General features: G+C 41.2%; 1 protein-coding gene across 6 annotated transcripts in view; it reads right to left on the bottom strand.

Annotated features, from left to right (window-relative positions):
- LOC117543708 (FERM domain-containing protein 4B-like) overlaps positions 1-17,368 on the bottom strand; it is a 68,614-nt gene that overhangs the window by 40,187 nt on the left and 11,059 nt on the right. For 5 of the 6 annotated variants that reach the window (XR_004568600.1, XM_034212197.1, XM_034212198.1 and 2 more), the window contains exons 1-4: positions 5,465-5,641; positions 1,294-1,359; positions 393-487; positions 118-210 (exon numbers count right to left, since the gene is read on the bottom strand). Coding sequence is in view for 5 of the 6 variants with exons in the window: in XM_034212197.1 (XP_034068088.1) it covers positions 118-210; positions 393-487; positions 1,294-1,359; positions 5,465-5,626 (416 nt within the window). In the remaining variant the exon portion in view is untranslated. Of the gene's footprint in view, positions 1-117; positions 211-392; positions 488-1,293; positions 1,360-5,464; positions 5,642-17,368 lie in introns of those variants that run through there. The other variant, XM_034212201.1, reaches the window with a different exon arrangement.

The raw sequence follows: 17,368 nt of genomic DNA, 5'->3' as shown, positions 1-17,368 counted from the left end.
AACACACAAACCATATTCTTCTTATTAGGCCTCTCCTTTCTTCGGTATAGGCTGACGTTACTAATAAAGCACAGCAGTATTCAACATTTGGCAAGCTTTTACAGTAAAAGCACTCACCTCACGAGGAATTTGAGTTCCAAAGGGCCCGAAGTCTTGGAGAAGTCATGATCGAGGACTTTACGATCCAGCTGGAGCCAGTTATTCTGGCCCCTGTTCAGGGAAAGAGGAACAAATCATGTGTTGAAATACTGCTATCGTAAAGGCTTCTGTAAAAAAGGTTCTTAATCAACCAACCTCTTTCATTTAAAGAAAATGTACTGTATACAAAAACAAACACACACTGCTAAATGTTTTGTCTGTAAAAAGCCTGTAAGAGTAGGAAATGTACTTACGTGTCATCTATGTAGCTCAACCCAAAGTATTCCTTCTCCTTCAGGGTAAAATGTGAAGCCACCAAATCTAACAGCTCACGGGACAACAGCTTGGGCTGTAAAGTTTAGATTAAAAACACAGACATTCAGTCAAGATTAGAGCTAAAACTAACAATTATCTTTCTAGATTAATTGCTGACTTTTATGGTCTATAAATTGTCAGAAAATAGTGATAAATGTCCATCCTATTTTCTCAAAGTCCAAAATGATGTCTTTATATATATGTATCTTGTTTTTCAAGTTCATTTATTTTTGCATTTTACTTGCACCATTGTGTCACCTTGTCTTTTTCTATGACTTGATGTCTTAATTATTGTATTTTGCACTGTTGGAAGAGCCTAGGATTTAATATCTTCATTGCCAACAACTACGCTGTATTGTGCATATGAGCATAAAACCTTTGAGCCTTTAAATATTTTGAATCCAAACCCCAAAGATAGTAAGTGTAATATGATATAGAACAGAGAAAAGCAGGGCATCTTCCTATTTGATGGGCTAAAACAGCACTTTCTCCCATCTTGTATGAAAAATCACTTTAACGATGAATCTGTTATCAAAAGAATTGATGATTATTTCTTCTGTAATGACTTATCAATTGGTCGACTAATTGATTTAGCTTTAGTGTAGATCATTATTAAACTAAGCGGTGTGTGAGACACTGTGAAACAGTGACAAAAGGTAGCCTTAATTTGACGAGGAATCGAAGCAAAATAGGAACCACAGGATATTCGATTAGGACTTCTTTACAATAATTAACTACGGACATAATTAAATCCTCCAAAATGTCAGCGCATGACTATAATCTCACAGGTCTACAGCCTATAGTTTGTGCCTGAGGAGGCGAGCAGAAAGTGTCCTCTACCTGAACCAGCAGCTCCAGCTTCCTGTCATCGAGGAGGTGAACCTGACACTGACGGCCCTCTGTCATCTGCAGGAGAAAACACACGAGACATGACAACACAGCCACTACACAAACACACTATCTCTCCTCCTCCACCTCCACTCAAAGCTGCTCTTCCACTATTTCAGCCCAGGGGATAAACACATTTTTCTCTCGAGTGACTCACCTGAATGTCATGTTTGCCTTTGTGCAGAATGAATAGGTAAAAGGAGCCACCACCATCCCAAATATCAAAGTCATTTGCAAGATCCTCATCATTATCAGTGTAAAGTGTATACAACTAGATATTTCAACCGTAAATCTTTATAGGTGCACCATGAATCATAAAAATACTCTGAGTTCCTCCACACATGCTATTGTTTTTCTCTCCCACACATCCTTCCTCTGCAACAACACCGGTCTAAAGAAAATCCCTAATGTCAAATTCCCAAAGACAATGAAGTGCCACTGCATAGTTTAATTGAATTGCAGATGCATTGTCTAAGCTGATGAATGGCTTTAGGATTCATTCTGTTGCACTCAGCAGAACTGCCTTTCAATGCAGGATAAGGTTTAAATATTGTGGGGATGGATAATAGTTATATTTCAGTGTGTTAAACTTCTGCCAGCGTTTAGTCTCATATTCTGTATTTAAACATTTTGTATTCCTGTGTCTGAATTCTGATGACATGGTGTTTGTATCATCTGCTGTTAGTAAAGGGAATCTCTACTGTTTTGATTGTAAAGAAAGAACTGTAGCTTTACACAGTGTATGTCTTATAGTGAATGGCTTAAATACAGAGGTCGTGAGAGGTCAAGTTAGAAAAAAGAAATATGTTGATCTTTAATTAAAGGTGAGGTAGGTAATTCACTTCAGAAACACTTTTTGTTATATTCCATGGAATGCTTTTAACATCCCGATAGCAATGAATACATTCAATGCTTTGACAATAAATACATAAAAAAATGTGGAAGCTGTGGCGCTGTAAAAAGCACGACCAATCATCTGAGCCGGCCCGGCTAAAGTAACTGGATGGCCTACCTGCCTGTTAGCCTTCCATCTGTGCACAAACTTATCTCGTGCCCTCATTGGTCATGTGCGCGTTCGTGTGTGTTGGAGGAGGGGCTCTGTAAGGAAGTCTGAAGGAAGGGGCAGATTTTTTTCGGCTGCGTACTTTCAAATTATTGCGCACTTGAGCTGGTTTCTCCATTCTTACCTACCCTACCTTTAAGTCTGATCTAAATTGGTTTTCTTTCCTGTGTTTATGAGTTAACAACCAGTACAAAAAAACGTGTGTAATTCTTGGTTATATTTCAAAACAGGTCAAAAAAAATGTTGGTTAGGTTTTCTTTTGCCAAGATCGTTTTGTCTTTGTTTTTGTAATTACTCATTTTGGCCACAGGAAGGTGAACATTTCATGTTTTAAAGGCTTCTTTAAAGAAGTCACATTAATTCAACATAACTGGCTTACACAAAAGATATACTTTGATATAGTGGAGGTAACGAAAAAGAGACAGCAGTGCATGCCAGAACCATTAAGTAAACCAAAAGCACCCATTTCCACCAGGACTGTTAGATCGCTTTTACAAACAAAAACTTATTTCATAAGAAAAGTATTGGGAAGATGCTTTATGATCATCTTCCTGGCAATAATCACTGTTATTATGTAGTTTTCTACATTGTTTCTTCATAATCTACTAATGGTTATTCCTGACTGTTTTCAACAGCTTCATTATGTTCAGTTACCATCTTAAATTGCAGCTACTTAATATTTCACAATGAATAGGCATTTTTTGTTTGAATCTTTAGTAACATGTGCTTGCCTCTTTATGTCGTATTTTAAGACTACTCTTTTTAGTACAGATTTCATGGAGAAGATGCAGATATATTCGATTACACTGAAACTTCTGAAATACCTCAAGCATTGAACTTAAATGACTGTGTTTGTTGCCTGGCTGCTCTTTGCTACTCTTTTTTGTTCAGTTAAACACATGTGGCATCCAAGTGTTTGGCTCCTATGTTGGAAAGTGAGGGTCACGCTAACGTCCAGCAAGAAGACGCCCTCTGGCTCCGAGTGTAAAACGTCACTCTTCTAGGACACATTGTTCTGTGCACCACAACAGAGCTGTCGTTCCACTTTATACGGCTCAAGTTGCTTTTTCACTTTGTTGTTTTTCAACGCCTTCAAACACAGTGAGATTTTAGGGTCTGCGGCTCAAAATGTACTTCTTAACAAATGTTTTAATATGCAGTCACGCTAACTCGCTAACTTTTCATCTTAAGCCCCACATTTCACTACAATACCATCTTAGAGGCCCTTCAAAGGAAAGACTAACCCTGACCAATAAAAATAATAAAACAACTGAAGCTCAAGCTAACCTCAATATAAACCACACCTGGATTTAATGTATCATGACATGCAACATAACTATGGCAACACATAGTTTAATCTGGGATTCATGATTGAATTAACCCTTTCATGAATTGTTGTGTCTGTCCAGGGCACAAGCCTTTCCCATTTATCAATGCTGCATTGTTGCAGGGCAATGACATCAAAACATAAATGGACAAAGGCCTTTAGTTAACAGTCAAGCCCACAGCCAGCCATTGAGTGTAAGATTTAACACTAAAATATATGCATGCTACTTCAAATCCAAGTGCTTTCACCTGAATGCTCAAGGACTTTTCACCTAGGATTTAGTGCATCTTGTGATGTAGATATATTGTAGAATATTCACAATTAACTTAACAACAAAGAACTGGCAACACTTCAAAGACAGTTTCTATATTTCAGAGGCTGACAGATCACTGCACTCAGTCCCAGAAGAGAGGACCTGAGCTTCAGAGAGGACCTGAGCTTCAGAGAGGACCTGAGCTTCAGAGCGAGGTCCCAGATGTTAAAGGAAAGGTCATCACAGTGACAGGGAGGTCGTCCCCCTTAAGCTCTGTCATTACGGCCCTGATGGTGCCCCCTTCACATGACCCCCAGCCCACTGACCTGACCAGGATAAACTGGGGCCATCATGCATTTCTACTGCCTTATGAAGCAATAGGTAGACCTGGTTAAAAAGGTAATGAAGCTACAAAATGAATGTAGTGGTTGCATGTTAATGCATCTGTAATAAGGATCCAGCAATAACATATAACACAAACAGGAGCCTTTCTGCACACTCAGTACTTTCACTTTGATTATTGAAGGCAAGACCTAACTTTCTAAATCACTAAATTCTCATTCTGAAACGGGAAGAAGGGAAAACGGATAAAAGGGATCTGATATTTGTGCTTCTTCTTACACCTCATTTCAAGATAACACCAGAGACTCAAAGGGCTGTTCAAGGAGTTTCAGGTGTTGAATGTAGTTTTCACAGAAGAGATTTAGGGCCAGCCATCCGATATGGAGAATAATGTCTAATTTGTTGAAGCTAGTGATTCAATTTGTTTTGCAAATTATCGACATTTCGACATAATCTCAAAGTAAAAAAATCCTCCTCTTGTTTATTGTCCTTATGCCTAGCCCATTCATTCGTTCATAGCATTGCAGATCCAAATAACTATCTTAATGTAAATGTTCTCAAGTGTCACCAGCTATTTTTAATTTATACTTTATCTTTGTATTTGTATAGGTAAATAATGGGGGTAAATATAGCTCATAGCCCCTAATACATTTTCACATAGCAATACACTCAGACAAAAAAAAAAAATCAAACTAGAGAAACCTGACCATTTTCAAGTAGAGTTAACCCAACAGACAGCGTTCAGGTGTTCCAACAATGCATTTCAAAGACAACTTTGAAAACTTTCTCCTCATCAGCCAGACGGAGAGATCAAACGGCCGGTCATGCTGCTTTCTAATGACTGCCATATGCTGAGGGAGAGACCCTTGTTAAAACACAGGCTCTTGGTGAGTCACAGAGCCTGTGTCTCCTCACATCCACACAATAAACACATGCATACACTAATGAGCCAGATGAGAATAAAGCACTGACTCAGATTATAAGTAATCCAATCCATAAAAGTTCAATTCAAGAGATCCATCTCGCACTCAGTAATGAATCCAACATGCAGCCAATAAAGCAAACAAATAAAAACCGCTGTATTCAAACTATTTATACAGAATGATTTCCGCTGCCATGGCTCAAGGAGCTGTCATACCTGGTAGCATTTCCCAATCGTGAACCAGGCATCTAGGAAGCGCCTGCAGGGCATCAGCCCGCTGTTGTACCAGCTCCTCAGTGTCTGATGTGCCATGCTCCAGACAAGCTGACTGCCCGATGCCACCAGGTCTTCCATCCCACGTATGATGCGCACAGCCATGGTTTTAATGCCTTTTCCTACAGCTGCTGATGACGCATCAGAACCGGGAGAAATGTGCAGACTACTTTGTTGTGCTCAAGCTGAAAGAAGCATGTACTCTGACACACACACAGTGTCCTTACTATGTTTCCCCGAGCTGATGTAATGTCAGTGAGAATCGGTGCTCTGGAGAGGCTGGAGCGGAGCAGCGTGCCTCAGGCTCAGTGCTGGGCCCCGGTCCAAAACACTGCCTCATACAGTGCAAGGGAGGGCAGCACAGAACCACGAGGCTCTCCCCTCCCCTCCTCATAAACACATTTGTAAACAAACAGAAACAAACACAGACTGGCCACTCCAACTTTAAAATCACTTTCGAACACAGTAACATTGTGGTGAAAATGTTTTGTTTTTAGGCCATAAAATCAAGTTGCACCAAAATATGTTCCTTTACTTTTGCTCTACTAAGGGAAAATGACCTCATCTTTTATTTTATTGTTTCATTTCAGCATTTATTGTCTAAAACAATGGGTGTGGGAGCAATTTCCTGAGGAGACCAGACATCTCCACCCAGTATATTGTGCAGGAACAGTTAACTAAATAATTGGTCCTGTTAGGATCAACAGGGAGGGTAGAACTGACGGGGCAAAAACAAAAAATGCAACTGCAGGAGAAAAGATCTGGGGAAGGCTTTGATGTTCGAATGTAGACTCACAACCAGACGTCTTTGCTTTGCACAGCTGCAGTTATTAAGCAACATGTGGCACACAGGCCGCACACCTGACTCAGATAAACAAGTCAGAGAACACTGAGAAAAGCAATGCAGAAGGAAAAGAGGAGATGGGGCAGCTCTCAGTGGAAACAATATCCTGCTGTGTGTTTATGTGACCCCAATTCTGAGAAAGCTTAAGTGTCCACAGACAAAATAGAAGTGTGCTATTGAAGACAATGAGCGTAATTGTCTGAGTGAATGTAGCCAAAAGGCTAGAGGCGTAGAGCTGTGATTTTTTATTAATATTTCTGACAATAATATAAATTAAAGTAACTATTAACCACATCAACCTTCACATACAGTTAGTTATCGTTTAAAAAACGTACCACATTGAAACTACGGAAGCCCTGAGAGGCAGGAGAGAAAACTAAATTGTTGACATCCATTTTTATCTCAGTCTGTTCTTGTTATTATAATTTGTTTCTGTTTTTATGACCTAAGAACAGGTCAAATTAATGTTTTTGCAAAGAGAATAACGTGTTTGCAATAGTCATTTCGGTCACAAACGGCTGAAGTTCCACAGTGCCCATTTCACTAAATAGTAATGAAAACATTCATGCTTTCCTCCAGGATTGTTTTCAAACACAAGTTAATTGTGTGACACACACACGTTATGAACCTTAGGTTTTAGATTGCATGGAGAAATTAAGGTTTATCTGAGAAAAACACAATTGCTTTTACTCCTATAGAGCATATCCGAGAAGATATGGGAACATTAAGGAACGTAGAAAGATTTTCTTGGCAAAACCTATTTGGTTTTACCTGATCTTAAATTAAAAACAGAGATAACTAAACAATTTAAAGGGGACCTATCATGTAAAATGCACTTTTGTACGTCTTTTATACATGAATATGTGTCCCCGGTGTTCCAGGGAACTCACCAAGTGTCAGAAAACACAACCCTCTCTATTTTCCTCCATACCCAAATCTCTAAAAAAGGGGCTGCAACGGATCTGATAAAAACTGATCCAGATTAGGAACACTGTCCTGACGTCAGGACGGTGGCGCTACGGCTATTGGGCCAATTCTCCACCTATCAGGGGAATGAAAGGTTGGGCCACGGCTGGCCATTGCCGCTCGAAAGCGCTGGAGACGCTGTAGTGCATATGCCAGGCCTGTAAGTGGCGCTGTAGTCTGCCACAAAAGCAGCGAAGAAGACTTCCCGCGCATGGTTACTATGGTTGCCCTTCTGTTTATTCTCCGCTGTGGCTCTTTTTCTCCCGCTGCTGTAATTCAATGCAATCCCTCCCCGTCGAGGCAAGCACTGTAATTCTCTCCGGTTAGTCCACCAGCAGATGACAAACACCCACCTCTCCGCCTATTCCAAGGAACGAGGGGACCGTGCGGCAGAGTTTCGCCGCTAAAGATGTCCATTAAAGTTTAAATCTTCCGGACAAAATTAGAAAAGTGCTGGTCAAAGGTCTTCTTTGTTATTTATTGAGCTTTAAAACAAATGAATAACGACTCTATATAATAATATAATCAGGGCCGCCCCTGGTCAACTTGGGGCCCCAAGTGACATTGTGAGATGAGGCCCCCCCCCCCAACCGACAGGAGTGAAACAAAAGTAGGCTACTTTGCAAGTAGCCTAATATTAACATAACATAATTCCTGTTTATTATTATTATCAACACATTTACTTTTTTATACAGTGAGGTAAATGGTAAATGTGCATTTATGTCGTTCAGTATGCGTTTACAGGTGAATACGTCTGCATTTCCTGCCAAATACTAGCCTCAAAAAGATTAAAATATAATTAATGCAAATAAACTACTTCTACTAATAATAATAATCATAATCATAATCAATTCAATAATATAAATACTATATTATTTTATTATAATATAGTTGTAATATAGTCAAGATAAAACATGCTTATGACATGCTCAAAAACTGATATTTCTTAAATCTGTATTCAAATGTACACTGAACAAAAATATAAACGCAACACTTTTGTTTTTGCTCCCATTTTTCATGAGATGAACTCAAAGATCTAAAACATTTTCTATATACACAAAATAACCATTTCTCTCAAATATTGTTCACAAATCTGAAAAAATCTGTGATAGTGAGCACTTCTCCTTTGCCGAGATAATCCATCCCACCTCACAGGTGTGGCATATCAAGATGCTGATTAGACAGCATGATTATTGCACAGGTGTGCCTTAGGCTGGCCACAATAAAAGGCCACTCTGAAACGTGTAGTTTTGCTTTATTGGGGGGGTCTGGGGGGGTCCGAAAACCAGTCAGTATCTGGTGTGACCACCATTTGCCTCACGCAGTGCAACACATCTCCTTCGCATAGAGTTGATCAGGTTGTTGATTGTGGCCTGTGTAATGTTGGTCCACTCCTCTTCAATGGCTGTGCGAAGTTGCTGGATATTGGCAGGAACTGGAACACGCTGTCGTATACGCCGATCCAGAGCATCCCAAACATGCTCAATGGGTGACATGTCCGGTGAGTATGCTGGCCATGCAAGAACTGGGATGTTTTCAGCCTCCAAGAATTGTGTACAGATCCTTGCAACATGGGGCCGTGCATTATCATGCTGCAACATGAGGTGATGGTCGTGGATGAATGGCAAAACAATGGGCCTCAGGATCTCGTCTCGTCACGGTGCATTCACAATGCCATCAATAAAATGCACCTGTGTTCGTCGTCCATAACATACGCCTGCCCATACCATAACCCCACCACCACCATGGGCCACTCGATTCACAACATTACCCTAACCCTAACCCTACCCCTAACCCTCACACCAGATACTGACTGGTTTTCGGACCCCCCCAGACCCCCTCAATAAAGCAAAACTACACGTTTCAGAGTGGCCTTTTATTGTGGCCAGCCTAAGGCACACCTGTGCAATAATCATGCTGTCTAATCAGCATCTTGATATGCCACACCTGTGAGGTGGGATGGATTATCTCGGCAAAAGTGAAGTGCTCACTATCACAGATTTTTTCTGATTTGTGAACAATATTTGAGAGAAATGGTTATTTTGTGTATATAGAAAATGTTTTAGATCTTTGAGTTCATCTCATGAAAAATGGGAGCAAAAACAAAAGTGTTGCGTTTATATTTTTGTTCAGTGTTGTTCCCTCTGTCAGCAATGTATCAACAACTACACACACATTTATATCAGTATTTCTCTGTGTTGTGGTTGACATGATGATGACTGTTAGGAGTTAAGGGGAGAGGCTGAGCATAACCAAGAAATGTGCAAATTGACATAAAAATGAATAAAAGGGGAAAAGATGCTCCATGTTTTTTAGGCTGTAAACTTTAACTGTTATGTAAGCCAACTAGACAGACAGTGTATCACTCTTCCTCCTGTACATTAGCAGATAAAAGGCATCACATACTTGGATGAATGTTAAATAAAGAATGCTGGAAATAACTGCATCTCCATTAGCCTATATGCTATGCAGAAACTGCCTTCTTCATGTCGTGAATTGCAGCTGATGTTTTAATATGGCAATTGGCAATTTGACTTATACAACATTCGCAAGTTGTACATTTGACTCATACAATAACCCACCTTCAAGTGATGCTCTAGTTTCTTCATGTTTTAGTTTTTTTCCCTCTCGGACTGAAACTGTGTTTTCACCGACATCTGCACTAGTGGCCGTATCAAAGCCGTGATTGGTCAGATGTCGATTCATTGCAACGGTGTTGGGTTACAGACGTGCTCCCCTTGTCACCTCTCACTCTCGCGGGAGGTGCGCGGAGAACTGAGCGGAGAACTGCGCACAGCAGCTGAGGCCCTCTGGGCGGGGCCCCCTGCGCAAGGCGAGGCCCCATGCAGCCTGCGTGATTGGCCTGTAGGGAGGGGCGGCCCTGAATATAATAAAACACGGAGGACGGAGATCTATTTTTCTCCCCCTCTTCCGACTTGATCAGAGCACGCTCCCCTCTCCTGCAGGGGGGCGTGGTCAGCTGCAGCTCACAGAATCAGCCCCCTGCAAAAACAGGGCTGGAGAACAGCAAATAGAGTGAAATGAGGCATGGCTAAAATGCATGATCTGTTTGGTATTTTGAAAACAGAAACGTATAAATATACCTTATAGGTATGGCCCTACAATATATCATTTAAATATAGCATAATAGGTGTCCTTTAAATTAGACTCAGGCAACACATGACCACAATGTTTTTTTTCACACTGCCCTCTCAGGGCTTTCATACGCAACACTGCACAGACAAGTAATAAACAAAAGCTTAGCGCCTGTCACAAACAGTCATGCATCAAATTGCTTTGCTGCATGCAGTAACGCATGTGAGTGTAAATCCGCTCTGAAGCTCACATGTTGGAAATAAGCCTATTAATGACCACACTTATGCAGGCAGTGAACTGGCTACACTGAGCAGTGGTGGGCAGCTGTGACATTGGGCGTTTATAAAAAAAATGGGATTAAAAGAATATCTAAAATCATCCAGACACAAGCCTTTCCTTTATTGTAAACTGTACTGTGAGGAATAGTTCAGCATTTTGTGCTTATTTGTTTTATTGCCAAGTGTAAGATGAGAAAATGTTTACTGTCAGGGAATATAAAGCCAGAGACAGAAGACAGTTTATCATAACACATAGGAAAACAATTGACACCCCCTTTAGTCTTATATGTAAGTAAACATAGTACAGTCTTCTGAATCTCTGGGATCTTCTCGTCATGGTAGGGTTGCGAAGCAGAAGGGACCAGAAAGTGACTGCACTCGGACAGGAAATAGTCCCACAAACAGTTTTATCTCAGACTATACTTTTTATCAGCGTTTCTTCTTGCCACTTGTTCACACTGTACGGATCAATCGAAGGGCCATGATGTGGAGTTCACACTGAGCGTACAACAGAACCCCCAGTCGGTTTCTATTCTGAGACACATCCAATAAAGTTTATTTAAACAAGGCATGCGAGTCCTCCTCAACAATGTTGACAAAGAGAGAAAATGGCAGCCTTATTGCAATATGAAGTAAGAAATAATAAAGGGAAATATGGAGCCACGGACGATATGGGAGACTGGTATCAATCTTCTCATCTCAGTCTGTGCAAGAAAGCAAATCATTGTATTTTCCAATTTCCTTTCAATCTATGGAAAAATAAATCCCTAGCTGTCGATGACTGTCAGGGAATCTCCTGATGTAATATTTATCTTAAACACAATAGACACTCTATGCTTCTTAACATATACAGCCGGATATTGTAGAGTTAAACCATAAATAATGGGAACAAAGCAAATTGTTACCCCACCATCCCACCGAAACAAGTGAATTCCCTATTTAAAAGAATGGAAGCACCAGAACCAGCTGACCATGATAAACACAGGCAGATGTGTGAGGCCACAGCTGCCTGGAGCGACAACTAAACAAAAGGTGGACACAAGCCGAGTGTCGTACACATGATCGTCACGTGTTGTTGTCCACATAATGGTATATTAATACAGGCACTTTGATGCATCTAGCAGCACATGGTTTCTAAATTGTGCACACATGCATGAAGAAAACATATTTTAAATATTTGCCAACATTTCACCTCTATGGTCACTCTTACGTAATCAAGAAAAGGTTAATTTGGAAATATGCAATGTACATTTTAAAAGGGCATTATTAAGTTTTTTGGGGGGGATCTTTCCTGTAGTGGGTTATTGAGGTTTTTGTGCATGTAAATGGTCTGCAAAGGCTGAAATCCCAAAGTTCCCTCCAGAGGGAGTTTCTCTCCGAAACGCCTACATTCGACTCTATGTTTTCTTCTGTAACATAGTGACATCATACGTAACACTCGCGCTTCTTTTGGTTAGCGCTCCAACACATTGTACGTGATAAGGGGCGGCACATCTCTAATGGCGCATTTCCACTGCAGGGCCTCGCACAGCTTAGTAGGCCAGGCTCACTTTATGCTACGTTTCCATTACAGTTTAGGAACTGGGGTAGTAACTATAGTAACGCAGTGTAGGCGGAGCCGTGACGTCATCTTCAATGCGAAACACAAAACCAACATCAGCCGCTAGCTGTTAGCCCTCAGAGCTCACAGCTCCTCATATCTGTTCAGAAACTAGACAAAAGTTAAACAAGTACAAACCACAGACTGTCTGTGTCATGGCGAATACAGTCGCTGGTTTATTTATGTCTGTATAGGCCGTTGTTGTGAGTGTGGACGGTCGTAGCATATACAACGTTAGCTTAGCCAATCTCCATTTAGAAAACACGCATTTTAAAAGGTTTTTCGCCTGCCGTCTGTCTGCAGACTTGTCAAAGCATTAATTCATGGTTTTTACTAACCGGTATCATGTTGTTACTTCGGCATCATTTTGAAACGTGTATTACAATTAAATCACGGTAAAATATGTTCATTTTGTTGTAGTTGCCAGCGATTCTCTCACTAGTTTAGCATATGCCCGGTTGTTGGCCCGGAAAGAACCTCAAATTTGGAGAGCCAGAAAACTGCAAAATAGTACCCGCTAGCCGGAACTACACCTAGTGGAAACGCAACCGAAAACGGGCCGGGTTTGGCACGGCACGCTTAAACCGCGCTGTAGTGGAAATGCACCATAAGCGGCTGACCAATCACAACAGAGCCGACTAGCTAACCAATCAGAGCAGACTGGGCTCTGGTTTCAGACAGAGGGTGAAAAGAGGTTGTAGAACAGGTGGCTTCTTCTACAGGCAGTAGAAGAAAAATAAAGAGCTTTTTCAACATTAAAGCAGGGAAGCATGTCACATTAGAGGCACAACATCTAAATGTAAAACATAAGAATAATACGTCTTCTTAAAGACCAAAACAATTATGAAATCATGCAATATAGTGAAACCAAAAAGAAAAGACTGGTTATTTGTACTGTAAGAGTATGCAGCATTGTCTCTGGAGTTAAGCATACTTCTTCTGAACTCTAAAACACACACACACACACAAGCCAAATGCCTGCAGGCGGTAGATAATCCCAGTTGATTTCCACGCCCTGTACTGGGGTTTCGGTGGGGTAGGAAGATGTAGGAAGATGCAACGACCTCAGCTAGCATCCGTCTGTGGGAGTGTGCGCTCAGAGAGGGCATCCCATGGGGAAGTGGGAATTAACTGTCTGCGCTGACTCTGAGAGACGGACAAGGAGCTCTCTATCTTACCCTCAAGTTGTTTGGGTTTCCACGTCTCTCTTTAGCATAAAATTAAAGTTGTATCATTATCTTGCATACCTTCTCATTAAAACCTAATTTCCTTTTCCCGTTAACGTTTAACCTAGGATGTTGAAATTTGTCATAGCGATCAAGTGTTTGAGAGGTTGTGTGTGTGAATGCATCAATATGTGGATGCAATGATGGTCGTAGCTATAGTGAACTGGCACTTTTTAGAATTATTATAAAAAGAGATTACAGCAGCTAAAAGGCTAAGGCTTCTCGTTTTTCAATATTTGTTATTCTCAACAGTCAGAAGATGATATAATGCCAAAACCTAGACATAGGACAAAGCACAGTTAAATCCACAAAACAAAAAACTGACAACAAATCAAATAATACGTGTAATTAAATTAAACAAATGAATAAATAAATAAAACAGCAGCACTAAGAACCTAATACTTTTCAGTTATATTTATGCCTAAACACTTTTAATACTTAACCAGAGGGCTATTGTGGTGCTTAAGATCTCTTATATTATCTGTTACTCAGAAGCTCATCCTTTTTCTGCCCTTTTAATTGTCAGTTGAAACATTACATGTTTAACAAACTTTTCATAGAAAATATTATCAATTTTGAAAGAGGACTTTCAGCAGTCAAAATGCAAGACCATTCAAGAATAGTATTCTTCTCATACTGACTTTTAAATGTCAGTGCATGTCAGCTATTCTGTCATTTTGAGGAATATCATTTCACAGGCACCTCCCTCCATTGCCTTTGTAACTCAGTGGCTGCCGTCTCCAGCCTGGCACCACAGCTGTAAACTAAACACCATGACCTCACACAGGGTCCGTCACCCCCTCTGATGTCACTCCAGTGTCACTCCAATTCTCCACACAAGTCATGTGCTGAACACAAGACAGTGCTCACTTAAAGGCTCATTCTTTTCAAGGCTGTTGTTATACTTTGCCCCTCAGGCGGAGAACAATCAATTGTTGTTGAAGTGCAGCACTGGCTTCACGCTGCAATGCCCTTCTACAACCAGCAGATGGTGAGATCGAGTATCTCACGCAACCCTCAGGGACTGAAAGGGGAAATACATTTAGTGCTGGAAATTGGTAAATGATGCCGTCTGGAGGGTATTCCTATTATCTTCATGCCAATGTCACGCCCTTTCTACCTAATACAAGGGCTTAATTTCCCTCTCGATGCATAGATTGAAGGTTTAATAGGAATACAGACAGGCAGGCTGTTACAATTTAGCCCCACTGCTTTGTTCAGTCCCAGAAGTTTTAATAGGCCTGAATCTGTTGAGAATACAAGGCAGGGCATGACAGGGGCGGCCGCGCTGCAAAGATCATCAAATCTCCCTGTCCCTGGCCTCATTTCAACGCGGGATGGCAATTACCATGTACAGTAAGTGGTAGATTAATTGTCTAAAAGGGGAAGGCCTCTGAGTGATCATAATAGTCTAAGCGGGGCAGGCTAACAGCTGTCATCCTCACGGGCCTACAGCTGACGGGCCATGCCACATACTGAGTTGCAGCTGACGTGCTGAATGGGAGACACTCTGTGCAGTATGCCTGACACACTCCTCAACACACACACACACACACACACACACACACACACACACACACACACACACACACACACACACACACACACACACACACACACACACACACACACACACACACACACACACACACACACACACACACACACACACACACACACACACACACACACACACACACACACACACACACACACACACACACACACACACACACACACACACACACACACACACACACACACACACACCATTGTTGTTAGTTATCATGTGCTTGCCCCAGAGGACCCTGCCTGCTGCTCGCGTGTCAAGCTGCCTAAATGTAACTCGTGGTCAGAAATGGAGCAGGTGGACCAAGCTGTGAGAAATCATGAAACTCGAAAGGAGGATGATTTGTAGTCATACATCATAGATGAATAGATTAAGTTCATGAAACATGTAGCAGGGCCATCTCTGGTCACGCACAGAGCATGTACCACCGTTTGATGGGCTTTGCTACAAGCCTGATGTGCATTGTGCACGAATCCTGAAATGAATGGCTTCTGTCTTATTTGGATATATGCATTGTAAATCAACACATTGATTGACAGAAAAATAATGGTCCACTATTTTAATGGTCGATTAAAGTGGTTTTTCATGCAAAATAGACATAAAAAGGCTGTTGTTAGCTTCTCATATACAGTCTTTGGTTTTTTCTCCATAGTATATCATATTTAAGTGATAAAGTGGGTTTTAAACTGAAAAAACAAGGAAATATAGACCGGGATGGACCATTTATTACACATTTCTGACATTTTATTCAACAAAGGATTGATATTGAAATGAATCCCCGAATTCATAGTGAAGGTAATCGTAAAGTGTAGCCCGGTTTGTCTTTCTTTCCTAGACACATGCTTTGACAGCATTAAATCAACAAAAAAAAGGAATGGCAGATTGTAAAATAAGTCTGAGATTTTATGGATTTTTAACAACCATGCTTGTTTCTGCGTGGTTGCCATAAATCCAGACAGAAATTGTCGCTGAATATGTTTAACAAATCCACAAGACATCTTAATTGCAGCCAACACCATGTGATCAGGCTCCATTTGGCAAATGAATGGCGAGACAGAAAAGCTTTTTGTGTGTTTAGGCGGTACAGTCAATCTCAGCTTTGTGTGGCAAGGCAGGGGGTAGAAACAGAAAAAAAGCAGCGAAAGAGGCGAGGGCCCGGGGGCTTCAGGCTGCCACCATTCGCTTGTCTGTTGGGATCTGTGGCAAACTCCTCTTGCTGCACAGGACGACAGTCAGGGTCTCGCTGGAGGCCACAGGGCATCACATACCATGTGGGTGTGTATAAACCAGATGCTATGTGGAGGAGGTCAGAGCGGGGGAAGTATGTGAGGGGCAGAGGCCAGCAGCCCCTCACTGTCTGCTGTAACAAAATGTTGCCCCGAGGGGCTGTGGGTGCTCAGATTTGTCCAGACATTTCTTTGAAGGAGCATAAAGAGCCTGTGTCATGAGTTTTCAATATCATAACCAAGTGATGGAAAATATGAATGGCCACTGCGGACATCTCCACAGGCGTCCAAATGAAACAAAGAGAAAGCAAAAGAGATGAAGCAGAGAAGGGGGAGGGGAGGAGACACCACCAGTGAGGGGCTGTAATGAGCCTTGAGGCGATGGAGAGGGGGACATTATAGCAGGAAGAAAATAAAAAAAGTAATAATTTAAAATTGTTTTGCGTCTAGGAGTATTAAACGCATATCATAAAAGCCTTTCCATATTTATGTTTAATGATCTGTCAGGCAATGAACCATGATAGTGCACGTATAGTTCAGTATGAATGCTGTTTATTATTAGCTATCCTGGGAATTAGTAAATGTAGAAGAATAACAACCCTTGGAAAAGTATTAAGCCCCACGGACCCGGGGGGCCGAAATCGCGTGAACAACGTCTAAGGAACCTTAATATTGAATAAACTATGAATATTTTATATCCATATAACGGAAACAAACTAATTTAACTGATCTTTTTCATTTGTTTTCTCCAAAAAAAACACACAATGCTAACACTGACCCTCTGAATTGGCCCCGAGCGAAACTTGCTAACTTATTACTGCACCTAAAATCACTCCTAGCTCCCTTATTACTTATCCTAGGTGCACATCCAACACACCTTTTATGATCGTAAAGACACAGAATCTAACGGTGCCCACCTCAACACTGAAAGATACAAACTCGCGACGTTATCAACAAAAACGTACATCAAAACATGTGGCGCTAGGTAGCCACAACCGCTAACATGGCTTACCTTGGTTAAAACTGGTCTTCAATGGCATT

This window comes from Gymnodraco acuticeps, unplaced genomic scaffold (assembly GCF_902827175.1).
Source record: "Gymnodraco acuticeps unplaced genomic scaffold, fGymAcu1.1, whole genome shotgun sequence".
NCBI classification, from domain to species: Eukaryota; Metazoa; Chordata; class Actinopteri; order Perciformes; family Bathydraconidae; genus Gymnodraco; species Gymnodraco acuticeps.
Note: the sequence above shows the minus strand (reverse complement) of the source record. Positions and strands in the feature narration are given on the sequence as shown.